Consider the following 12,272-nt stretch of genomic DNA (forward strand, 5'->3'; position numbering starts at 1 on the left):
AAGCACCATTCAATAGGATAAGGAAAGTCGTGTGATGTTCACACTACCTTTTTATTACTATTTTAATAATAAAGGAAGGACGGACTAAAAAGGAGCCTGGTGAATATGCGCGATCCAGTGGAGAAAGACGAACATGTTCGGAGATCATTTGGTTGACTCTTATAAATGGATATGGAATATGTATGGATATACCTACTTACAGTGTTCTGTTGACATTATATCTAAGAGTTTCGAGATTTAACTTTCAATGTTAAATAGTACCCAAATATTACTTATGTTAAAATCAAATCTATCTTTAGAATCAAAAAATATTAAAATTCATGTTGGACAGTGACAGATTTATAGCGCTGTTTCTTGCTCCCACATCAAACTGTAGACCCCGGTCTACTGCAGATCATTTGAGCTCAGTTTTTCAACCATTGCCTCCTGATGTAAGTGCAGACATGGACAAACAAGCTGAAGCCAGCCTAGTTAGCTTAGTTGGTAGTGCGTCTGCCTTGTAAGCGCTAGGCCGCGGGTTCGATTCCCGCCCGGGGCGGATTATATTAAAATTCATGTTGGACAGTGACAGATTTATAGCGCTGTTTCTTGCTCCCACATCAAACTGTAGACCCCGGTCTACTGCTCTGTACATGAAGTAATACGAGTTACCGGCAACGATAGGCTTCCTCCTCCATTCTTTGTCAATATCTAAATTGATTTCCCTTCTCTCTCTCTCTCTCTCTTTCTCTCTCTCTCACTGTATTCACACTCTTTTATATCTTTATTAGTTTTTGTTCCAAGTGCTGCCTTTATTTTCCACTGTATTCACACTCTTTTATATCTTTATTAGTTTTTGTTCCAAGTGCTGCCTTTATTTTCCTGACAATGTTTTCCATATTGTTTCCTATTAAAGGCCTTTGACAAATCCCGGCATCAATGCAATACTACCCTCTTCAAATCTTTCTGAAGGGTTCCAAGATGAATAGGAAGAGGAAATGGGGGAAAGTATTTTATCTCCCATTTTCATTCCATACCTGCATTTGTAAGTGATGAAACTGATGAAGGAGTTGTACTGAAGTTCACGGCTCTGTTTCATGGTTTACCTACACATAGATATACGTATAATATTCTATCATGAGTAGAGTGGGTGTAGGAACTGATTGCTTCTTATAATAATATTCACCCAGTTTACCTACACATAGATATACGTATAATATTCTATCATGAGTAGAGTGGGTGTAGGAACTGATTGCTTCTTATAATAATATTCACCCTGTACCTACTCGTATTAGACATGGATTATTTCTTTCATTTGTTTATGTATGTTCTCAAAGTAAAGATTAAATGTAAACAGAATTACAAGACGGGAAGCAATTCTCCTGTCAGCAGGAAACAAACAATCAGGATTCGTTTACACTTTATACATTGGTCTATTTACCTTCCATTATCTTGTAATTGTTAGAGTAATGTTATATACACCAAGCGCGCATCGTTTGCAAACGTTTGCAATCATTTTTCCACAAACATTGGCTTGCAAACAGCGTTCGTGTGTGCGCGGAGCTGTTATAATAATGTTACACCAAGCGCGCCTCGCTTGCAAACAGTGTTTGCAAACGTTTGCAAACGGTGTTTGCAATCATTTTTCCACAAACATTGGCTTGCAAACAGCGTTCGTGTGTGCGCGGAGTTGATATTCGTTTACTCTTTATACATTGGTCTTTTTACCTTCCATTATCTTGTAATTGTTAGGATTCGTTTATACTTTCTGCATTGGTCTATTTACCTTCCATTATCTTGTAATTGTTAGGATTCGTTTATACTTTATACATTGGTCTATTTACCTTCCATTATCTTGTACGCGCAATGTTACACAAACCCTACGGTCGTTTGCAAATGCGCGCTTGGTGTAACATTACCCTTAGGATTCGTTTATATAATACTTTATACATTGGTATATTTACATTATTTACCTTCCATTATCTTGTAATTGTTAGGATTCGTTTATACTTTATTATACATTGGTATATTTACCTTCCATTATTTTGTAATTGTTAGGATTCGTTTACACTTTCTACATTAGTATATTTACCTTCCATTATCTTGTAATTGTTAGGATTCGTTTATACTTTCTACATTGGTCTATTTACCTTCCATTATCTTGTAATTGTTAGGATTCGTTTATACTTTATACATTGGTTTATTTACCTTCCATTATCTTGTAATTGTTAGGATTCGTTTATACTTTATACATTGGTCTATTTACCTTCCATTATCTTGTAATTGTTAGGATTCGTTTATACTTTGTACATTAGTATATTTACCTTCCATTATCTTGTAATTGTTAGGATTCGTTTATACTTTCTACATTGGTCTATTTACCTTCCATTATCTTTATTGCAGAGGTACAAGGAGTGAGTGTAGACTGTAGATGGCAACGGGTATATAAGACTGTTTTGCACTCTACGGAGTAAAGTAAAAGTTTGTTCATTTAGTTACATAATTATTTCCTTTACATTAAATTACGAGAAATAAGAGAGGGAGGAAGAGACGAAGCCTTTGAAGAGAAAAGGAAACGTTTTAGAAAATAATAATAGTAATAATAATTACAGTTTTTTTCTTTTTATTTAAAGAAAATTTTGAAACGGAGAAATTCCAAAATTAAAAAAGTTCAACTTGAAATCACCTGTACCTAAATAGATATTATCTACCTTTGTTCTTCTTAAAGCTACAGCTGCTGTAGTTGATATTTTTTTATATATCATTGCTACTCTGATAGTATTTCCCTACAGGTAGTAGTTCCTAGTATTATGTTATAAATAAGTACATATATACATAGTTATACAGGGTGTGCACCAATGTATGACTCACTCAAACTTCTCCGAATCTGTTGGAGTTTTCGAAAAATAAAAAACCCGTATCTCTTTGATTTTTGCAAAAAAATTGTCAAATTCGAAATTCGCGAAGAAATTCGCGAAAACCGCGAACTTGGTTCCAACTTTGGAATTTCAAATGAGAACACCAATTTTTTATTGCATATTATTATTCTACGTAAAATTTCATGTTTCGTGAGATTAAATCCGGGTACCCAAGGGGTACGCGGGCGAAAAAAGGTCAAAGAATTACTTTTTTTCAATTTGAAACAGACTCTGAGAAAAACAATAAATTCAGAAAAACAATAAATAAAGCATAAATTCTGGGACACCCTGTATATTATATTACCTATACTTTAACCCTTATCTTGGCATTGTATTCATTTGGATACATTCAAAATTGCGCCACTTTCATGCGGTCTCTGGACGAATATTTTTTAAAATAACAAAAAGGAACTTAGTGGACTTTCTGGCGAACATTTCTGTGTAAGTTTGAACCTCGTGATGGTCTCTGGACGAATATTTTTTAAAATAACAAAAAGGAACTTAGTGGACTTTCTGGCGAACATTTCTGTGTAAGTTTGAACCTCGTGAGGTAACTGGCAAGATTCTGCAAAAACTACCAGACAGAGGAATTCTTCGTATATTTCAACTCACATCTTCAACGCTACATTATTACTGGCCAGTAATATGGAAGTAGGTATGTATGTTAATATCATCATGATCCAAAAGCCCAACAAACCACCAACCACCAGAAGAAGTTTTAAGAAAGAATATGCAGAGTACTCTTTAGATCGCATCGTTCCCGACCATCACCATCAGTTCCCATTCCGCTTTGGCTATTCAACTGTTCAACAGATTCATTGTGTTGTGAACATCATTTCCTCAACTTTGGAGGAGAATCACATGAAGAATTACGATGACAAAAATCTGGCAAGATTATGTAAAATACTCTATTCCTATTTTGTGTTTGGTTATTTCAGATCAACCTATGGTAACACTCAGGCTTGGGTTCCCATTCCGCTTTGGCTATTCAACTGTTCAACAGATTCATTGTGTTGTGAACATCATTTCCTCAACTTTGGAGGAGAAGAGTCACTGCTCAGCCGCATTTGACCGCGTTTGGCAGACTGGTTTATTGTACAAGCTGAAACAACTCCTGCCACAACATCACTACCTTCTGTTGAAGGCTTACCTCAGTGACCGATTCTTCCGAGTAAAGTGCGATAGCTTTGTAATAGGTAATTAGAAATTTAGTCGAATGATGACAGCAGTAATTTCGCTCCTCAAATGTTCAACAAACATCAAAAGCAAAAGCAGCGCCCAATAAGACTTCTTGTGCTCGAGTCTTGATAATCTTGATATACTAGGTATATATTTCGCACCGATTCTTCCGAGTAAAGTAAGATAGCTTTGTAATAGGTAATTAGAAATTTAGTCGAATGATGACAGCAGTAATTTCGCTCCTCAAATATCCAACAAACATCAAAAGCAAAAGCAGCGCCCAATAAGACTTCTTGTGCTCGAGTCTTGATAATCTTGATATACTATATATTTCGCCTTCTTCTTCATTTATTTTTTACACAAATTTTGTTACAATAATACAAAAAATTGTTAGGCGGTAAGTTTTTTTTTTTTTTCTTTTTTTTACAGATTTTGAGCTGAACGTTCTGAATCAACAATCATTATTTATTTTCATAATATTCATTTTCCCCTTGAATAACTTTGGGTTCCTTTATAGGAAAATAACGTTACGAGTTTTTTTTTTTTAAAGGAAGAAGATTATGTAAATGTAAACTCAATTCATGTTCTAATCATACAGTGACCTTGAACTTTGAACTTGCTTCATTTTAGTGAAGATTAGTGTTTGACCTGTCCTTTGAATGGGATCAGCGCGGCGTAAGAGGCATGAGTGCATGACTTTGAAGCGCCGCCATTTCAACTCGGGATGGAATATGACAGTAGCCTATGCCCTCAGTTCTTAATAATATTCTTAACAACCACAAATAAAAAAAAAAAAATCATCAAAATTGGTCGAGCCGTTTTCACGTGAAAAGAGGACATCAAAGGTCTATTTCAGCGTAACAAGCAGACTTACCTAAGTTACATAGGTACAGACAAAAAACTTCTCACTATTTTATATTTTCCAGCACTCCTTATTGTATATTTTTCTACGATTTTTAGCAGTTTACAAAAAGTTCACTGATTTTATTTATTAAGATGTACGTAGTAAGTATAACATACATTTATGTATAGTGTGTTCTTCAACTTCTTCATGAAAACACGGTATTACCACTAGTGACACTAGTCACTAGACAATCAAGTGATTATAACAAAAATCTGGCAAGATTATGTAAAATACTCTATTCCTATTTTGTGTTTGGTTATTTCAGATCAACCTATGGTAACACTCAGGCTTGGACCAAAGTTGAAACCTAACGCCATCAAAGAGGGGGATGATGTGTATTTTGAATGCAAAGTTAGAGCCAACCCAAAGGAACACAAGATCACTTGGTATCATAACGTAAGTCAATCTTTCTACCTTCACATAACTATGTTAGACTCGTTTTCTGTGTCGAAGGATGCCCATCCCATAGTATGTCCCTCATTGGATAATGGACATTCTATGGGACATACCCAATACCTCACATTTAAGATGCTGGATGAACAAAGAACACCAGAGTGTAACCCTTTGAAATATTTACATAAAAAGTACCTACCCGAGAGTAGTTCTTAATTTATGACTGCAGATAATGTCTCTACGTCTATACCTTTGTATACAATAGTCCAACAATAAACAAGAGTGTGATTATAAAACCTGGATTCTAAGACCATCAGTAGATCGACATATGTAGGTAAGTAGGTATACTGTATATTGTATAATTACCTATCTATCTATTATTATTGTATAAATAAAATTGTATATTTGAATATACATTGCTTAGAATCGTGAAATTTTTAGTTATTCTTACTCCTTACCTTATGCATCCTCAATTCTAAAAATCACATTAGAAAAATTTCTGTCTGTTGATGAGCCATCTATTGAAAATATTCCTAAAAATAATACACAGAAGAATATAATTATAAGCGATGCGAAGACCAAATATCTCGAAACCAGTTCGGGTTTGTCAATGCGGTGGGAACCAGAGAAGCCCTTTTTGCTGTACAGGTCTTGGTGCAAAGATGCAGAGACGTAAACTGCGAAGTATACTGCTGCTTAATTGACTACCAGAAAGCATTTGACCGAGTTCAGCATGAAAAAATGATTGACATCTTAAAGAAAACTGGCATTGATGAAAAAGACTTGAAAATAATCATCAGCTTGTACTGGGGCCAATCCGAAACAATGAGAATCGATGGAGAAACAACAGAAGCAGTTAAAATAGAACGAGGAGTCAGGCAAGGTTGTGTTCTCTCTTCACTGCTATTCAATATCTATTCCGAACAAATCTTCAAAGAAGCACTGGAAGGCGAAGAAGAAGGTATAACTATCAATGGCGAACGACTCAGCAATATAAGATATTATGCGGATGATACCATTGTTTTCGCAGACAGCAAACAAGGCCTACAACGCTTAGTAAACAAAATAGCAACCACAAGCAACAAATACGGGCTGGATATCAACAACAAGAAAACAAAACTCATGCTAATCAGTAAGAACACAAACAAAAACGCCCAAATCCTCGTCAACAACCAACAAATAGAACGCGTCCCACATACCATCTACTTGGGAACAATAATAAATGAAAACAGGGACACCGCCCAAGAAATAAAAACACGCATTGCAAAAGCAACAGCCGCATTCAATAAAATGAGCAAAGTCTTTAAAAGCCATGACCTCTGCAGATAATGTCTCTACGTCTATACCTTTGTATACAATAGTCCAACAATAAACAAGAGTTGCAACCTCAATTCTAAAAATCACATTGGAAAAATTTCTGTCTGTTGATGAGCCATCTATTGAAAATATTCCTAAAAATAATACACAGAAGAATATAATTATAAGCGATGCGAAGATAATGTCTCTACGTCTATACCTTTGTATACAATAGTCCAACAATAAACAAGAGTAGGTAAACAGTATGCGCACACTACTAACTCATACTCATACTCGTGGCTCATAACCATTTCTCATTCTTAAAACACGAGATGACTTGGAATATTTTACCGGTCTCTATAAGATATCTATTCATTCGAGAGAAGAGAGAAAAGAACTTATCATATTTTAGCATTAGTACAAGGAGAAGAAAAAAGAAGAAAGAAAATGTAAGTAAAAATAGGAGGAGGAAGAAGAAAATGAGAAAATATTATACAGAATCTACTAGAAAGAAGAGATAAAACGGAACATAAATGTACGCCGGAAAGAGAAATTTTAAGAGAGAGAGAGAGAGGCAGAGAGAAAGAAAAATGATGTAATAAATGATGAACGAATTGGAGAAATCGAGAAAGCTAGTAAAAAATAGAGAGGAAGAAAACGAGGAAAAAACGAGAGAGAGAGAGAGAGAATGAGAAAAGAGGCAAAGAAAAACTCGGAAAAATAATGTTTTATCAACACGAATTTTATAGGTTTGGAAATAAAGAGAGAATAGAAAGAAGAAGGAGGGCAGGGGAACTTTAAAATTGACATAAAACACACATACGAACATACAGGATGACTGAGGAGACTTGGGAGAGAAAATGTTACAATTCTTGATGGACAATAGCTGCAACCTGGTTGTGGCGGTACAAGAAATCATTCTGTGATAACATGCTGCATGCTGCCGTGATGTGTTGTATAGTCTTTGGACAATAGCTGCAACCTGGTTGTGGCGGTACAAGAAATCATTCTGTGATAACATGCTGCATGCTGCCGTGATGTGTTGTATAGTCTCCGGCTTCTCACGGCATTTCCTGCATCTGTCATCCCTCACACCTGGATCTTTAGTCACATACTTTTGATAGTTTCTAGTATGAACCACTTGATCTTGAATGGCCATAAGAAAGTCTTCCGTTTCTGGAAATAACTCGCCCGCTCTCAACCATTCGTTCGACGCTTGTTTGTCGACATGGGGCTGATTGAGATCGTGCGGATGTCTTCCATGAAGGGTTTTGCTTATCCACTATCGATATTTTTCTTCGAAACTTGTGATCTTTTCGTTTCTTTGTGGTTCTACACTAGTTAGGTTCAGTGGTGTATAACCTTTGTCTATCAAGCATGTGGGCTGGTGCAAGGGTGACGTTTCTTTTCTGGTGAGGAAGTAGGTTCTCAACATTTTGACCTGGTTGTTATGTAAGTTCTTAATGTCTATCAACTCCCTTCCTCCTTCTCTCCTAGGTGTATTCATGCGGAGTACGCTGGCTTTAGGATGATGTTTCCTGTGTGTTGTTAGCGTCGTTCGTGTTTTTCTCTTTGATTGTTATAAGATATGGCGACGTGATCTATTTGAAATTCGCCGAAGTTCTGATTTGGATGTTTCCATGTTTTTTGTTTTTTGGGATTTTTCTTGAAATTTGTTGACATTAGTTTTAAATTATTACTTTTACAGAGCTCTATTAGTCGTTCTCCGTTTTTGTTAGTCCTCTTATGAGCTGGATATGATCCTACAGTTTTGGAGTATTTTTTCTCTTGTCCGATTTGGGCATTAAAATCTCCTAGAAGAATTTTAATATTTGATGCTGGAATTTTTGCTAACTCACATTCTAAACATTCCCAGAAATGATCTACTTTATTTGGATCTCTTTGGTTGTCTGCATTTATTGGGGCATGGCTGTTTATCAGAGTGTATGTTTTGTTCAAGCTCCGGAAAGACAAGATGGAAAGTCGATCACTTGGCGAATGAAATTCTTGAACTGTGTTGACAAATTGAGAGTTTACTATGAATGCTGTTCCTAGATGTGGTATTCCTGCTCCGCCTCTTCCTGGATTTCTACCTGGCTTCCCTTTGAATATTCTGTATCCTTCACTTTCTATCACATTTTCGTCTGTAAATCTCGTTTCTTGTAACGCTAGGATTTTTATATTGCAGTCATCTAGAACTTTAATCATTTGTTTCATTTTTCCTATTTTCATTAAGGAATTTACATTCAGTGTTCCAAAAAAGTATCGCTCTTTCTTTTTAAATCTTAAATTACTTGGCTGACATGGTGCTTCGGGCTCTCCAGAATCCGTAGACCCGATTGCGCCGCTGGAAGCGACGGAGGATTGGTTACCCCCTGGAGTAGTTCAATCAATTATTATTATTATTCCAGGGATTTTATTTTGTTTTTAAAGTTTCTACATTGTTATTTCTGTTTCGTTATTTCACTTTTGAACTTTTCGCTCTCGTGCTAACGAAAAGAAACTTTGACAGGATTGTACGGGGGATAAATTTACATGATTTACGTTAGATTTGTGCTCTCAATGTCATCTGACGTTTTGTGACTTATTCCCCTGGGATTTCCAGCTTTAGCTTGATACACATATGTATTGCTTGTGAGTTAATGCTGCTTTGGTAACTTACGAGTTGTGAATGTGAACAATGGAAGATGGAAGGCATTGGAACTATCCATTGGAAATATGGTAGGTAGTTTTTTTCCCAATCAGATACATATTTCCATGCTTGTGGAAACCCTTCTCTCTTTCTCTTGTTCTTTCTTCCCCTCCCTCTGTCTCTCTGTCTCTCTCTCTCTCTCACACACACTCACTCACTCACTCACTCACTCACTCCCTCTTTTTCCCTCCCTAATAATCGGTACATATACAAAATTACCTATATATACCTAAGACACCTACATAGTACATAGATACCACTACATGGATAACATTATAATACATGTTAGCATCTAATACTTCTCTTATCAGTATTATTCAAATAAAAGAAATAGGTACCTACATTAATATCTTCAAATAATTCAGTATCTAACTTTGAAGATAACAGCTATTGTACATAATTTGAAGATAACAGCTAATAAGTGTGTGCTCGTAATAGTAGATTACATTCGTATAGGGATCTACTATACATAGTATTTGCCTACAACACTATTGTGGATTATTTAGAAGAGTGTCTGCTAATTCTATTAAGTACCTATCTATTTCCAGAATCTCCACTACTTGTTTGGAAGAGTATCTACTAAGCTACTAACTTATAAGTAGTATGTAGTATATCTATTTTCACTACTGTGTGGATTGTTTTATTGTTTACATTTCGCTTTATTTACATGATAACATTTATGACTAATATCTCTCTCTCTCTCTCAACAGTACTAGTGGTTCAGTGAACTGAACAACGTTCTCTCTCCCTCCCCTTTCTCTCTCTCTCTCTCTTGTTCTTCCACCCTCTCTGTCTCTCTCTTTCTTCCTCTCTCTTCCTCCTATAATCTTTCGATGTTTCTTCTGCCTACCTCTATTTACCTTTTCAAGTTGAAATCTAAAAATATCTCAAAATTCGATTTCAACTTTTCAAGTTTCAACTATGAGTACCTTTGTATGAGTAGATTGTGTAAGTAACTTATAGGTACATAGCTTGGTAATAATACTTCATTTACTTTGCCCTTGTTATTTTTTTATTTACGAAAAAGGAGTAGAATACTACCTACAAAGCGCGAATTTTTTTATGCTTTTTACTCTCTTCTTTTTTCTCTCTCTTTCTCTCTCTCTTTCTCTCTCTCTCTCTTTCTCTCTCTCTCTCTCCCTCCCTCCCTCCCTCTCAAGTACATACAGTTCTCTTTGACTCCTGCTCTATTTTCTCTCTCTCTAATTTTCTTTTACTTTCTCTTTTTCTCCTCCTCACAATATCTCCTACATATTTCATTTTTTCCTTCTCCTCTTCCTCCTCCTTTTGTGCTTCCTATCCTATTCGTTGTTGTTTTTTTTTTTTTTTTTTTCTCCTTTCTCCTCTTCTTTTTCTTCGTATTTTCCTTATTTTATTTATTGTCCTTCTCTTCCTCCTCCTCTTCCTTCTTCTTCTCCTCCTCTTCCTTCTCCTCCTCCTTTAGCCTTGTTCATCATCAACTTTCTATTTTCCATCAGGAAAACATGTTGCCATATTCCCCCCCCCCTCTCCCCCTTCCTCTTCATTTTCTCTCTTCCCCTCTTTTCCAATGTACACCTACATAGTACATGTCTCCACCTACAGACAAAAAAAATTCTCACTATGCATTCTATATTTCCAGAGAACCTCATATATTTTTCCATGATTTTTAGCAATTTACTGTAATTTTAATAAGATTATATTATTTGGGACATTTCCGGCTCACCAGTGAAATAAAACTGTGGGGAAAAACATAATAATATTAGGTAGGTACCTACCTATCTGTGGTAATTTTAATAAGATTATATATATTATTTGGGACATTTCCGGCTCACCAGTGAAATAAAACTGTGGGGAAAAACATAATAATATTAGGTAGGTACCTACCTATCTGTTTGGGTAATAAAATTCCTTAGCAGCCTTTTTCTGAAATTACTATACATAACATTAAAAAATCAAGTGTCACCTTCCTTATGACGACCATCACATGACTTGAAACTTGTATGTATTAGGTATATACCTTCATAATTATACTACTAGTAGCTGACCCGTCCTTTGTACGGCTTTGAAGCGCCGCCATTTTGAATCAGGATGGAATGTGACAATTATACTACTAGTAGCTGACCCGTCCTTTGTACGGCTTTGAAGCGCCGCCATTTTGAATCAGGATGGAATGTGACAATAATTACTATACATAACATTAAAAAATCAAGTGTCATCTTCCTTATGACGACCATCACATGACTTGAAACTTGTATGTATTAGGTACCTTCATAAATTAGTAGCTGACCCGTCCTTTGTACGGCTTTGAAGCGCCGCCATTTTGAATCAGGATGGAATGTGACAATTTTAAGTAGCCTATGTCACCCTCAGTACCTACTGTCCTTATAACCACAAAAAAATTCAGGTCTATTTCAGCGTAACAGACAGACATACAGGGTGTCCCAGAATTTATGCTTTAATTGATTTTCTCGGAGCCTGTTCGAAATTTCGAAAAACAAAAAAACCCGTAACTTTTGGATATATGAGTTATGAATATGAGTAGGTATAATTCGTTATACATTGTCTCGTACGTTTTCATATTACAAAGACATATAATTATAATATAACTGCCTAGTATGTACTCGTATCCTATGGCTTTTTGAAATTTTGCGTACAATACGGGGAAATCTCGCAATCCCGCAAATCCCGAGTGGGATTGAAAATCACATTACACCACACCACTGGTTGGTGGATATATGAGTTATGATTATGAGTAGGTATAATTCGTTATACATTATCTCGTACGTTTTCATGTCCATACATACCTACCTACATACAAAAAGCTTCTCACTATTTTATATTTCCAGAAAACTTTATATATTTTTCTACAATTTTTAGCAATTTACAAATAGGTTCTCTAATTTTATTTATTACTATTATACAATACCTA

At 35.6% G+C, this 12,272-nt stretch overlaps 1 protein-coding gene across 1 annotated transcript in view; it reads left to right on the forward strand.

Moving 5' to 3' along the window:
- Positions 1–5,589, forward strand: part of LOC103514300 (serine/threonine-protein kinase NLK2-like) — a 59,897-nt gene extending 54,308 nt beyond the window's left edge. The window contains exons 9-10 of the mRNA XM_008479169.1: positions 3,836–4,093; positions 5,246–5,589. Of these exons, the coding sequence (XP_008477391.1) occupies positions 3,836–4,093; positions 5,246–5,589 (602 nt within the window). The remainder of the gene's footprint in view (positions 1–3,835; positions 4,094–5,245) is intronic.
- Positions 5,590–12,272: the final 6,683 nt, after the last annotated feature.

Source organism: Diaphorina citri, unplaced genomic scaffold (genome assembly GCF_000475195.1).
Source record: "Diaphorina citri unplaced genomic scaffold, Diaci psyllid genome assembly version 1.1 scaffold1120, whole genome shotgun sequence".
NCBI lineage: Eukaryota > Metazoa > Arthropoda > Insecta > Hemiptera > Psyllidae > Diaphorina > Diaphorina citri.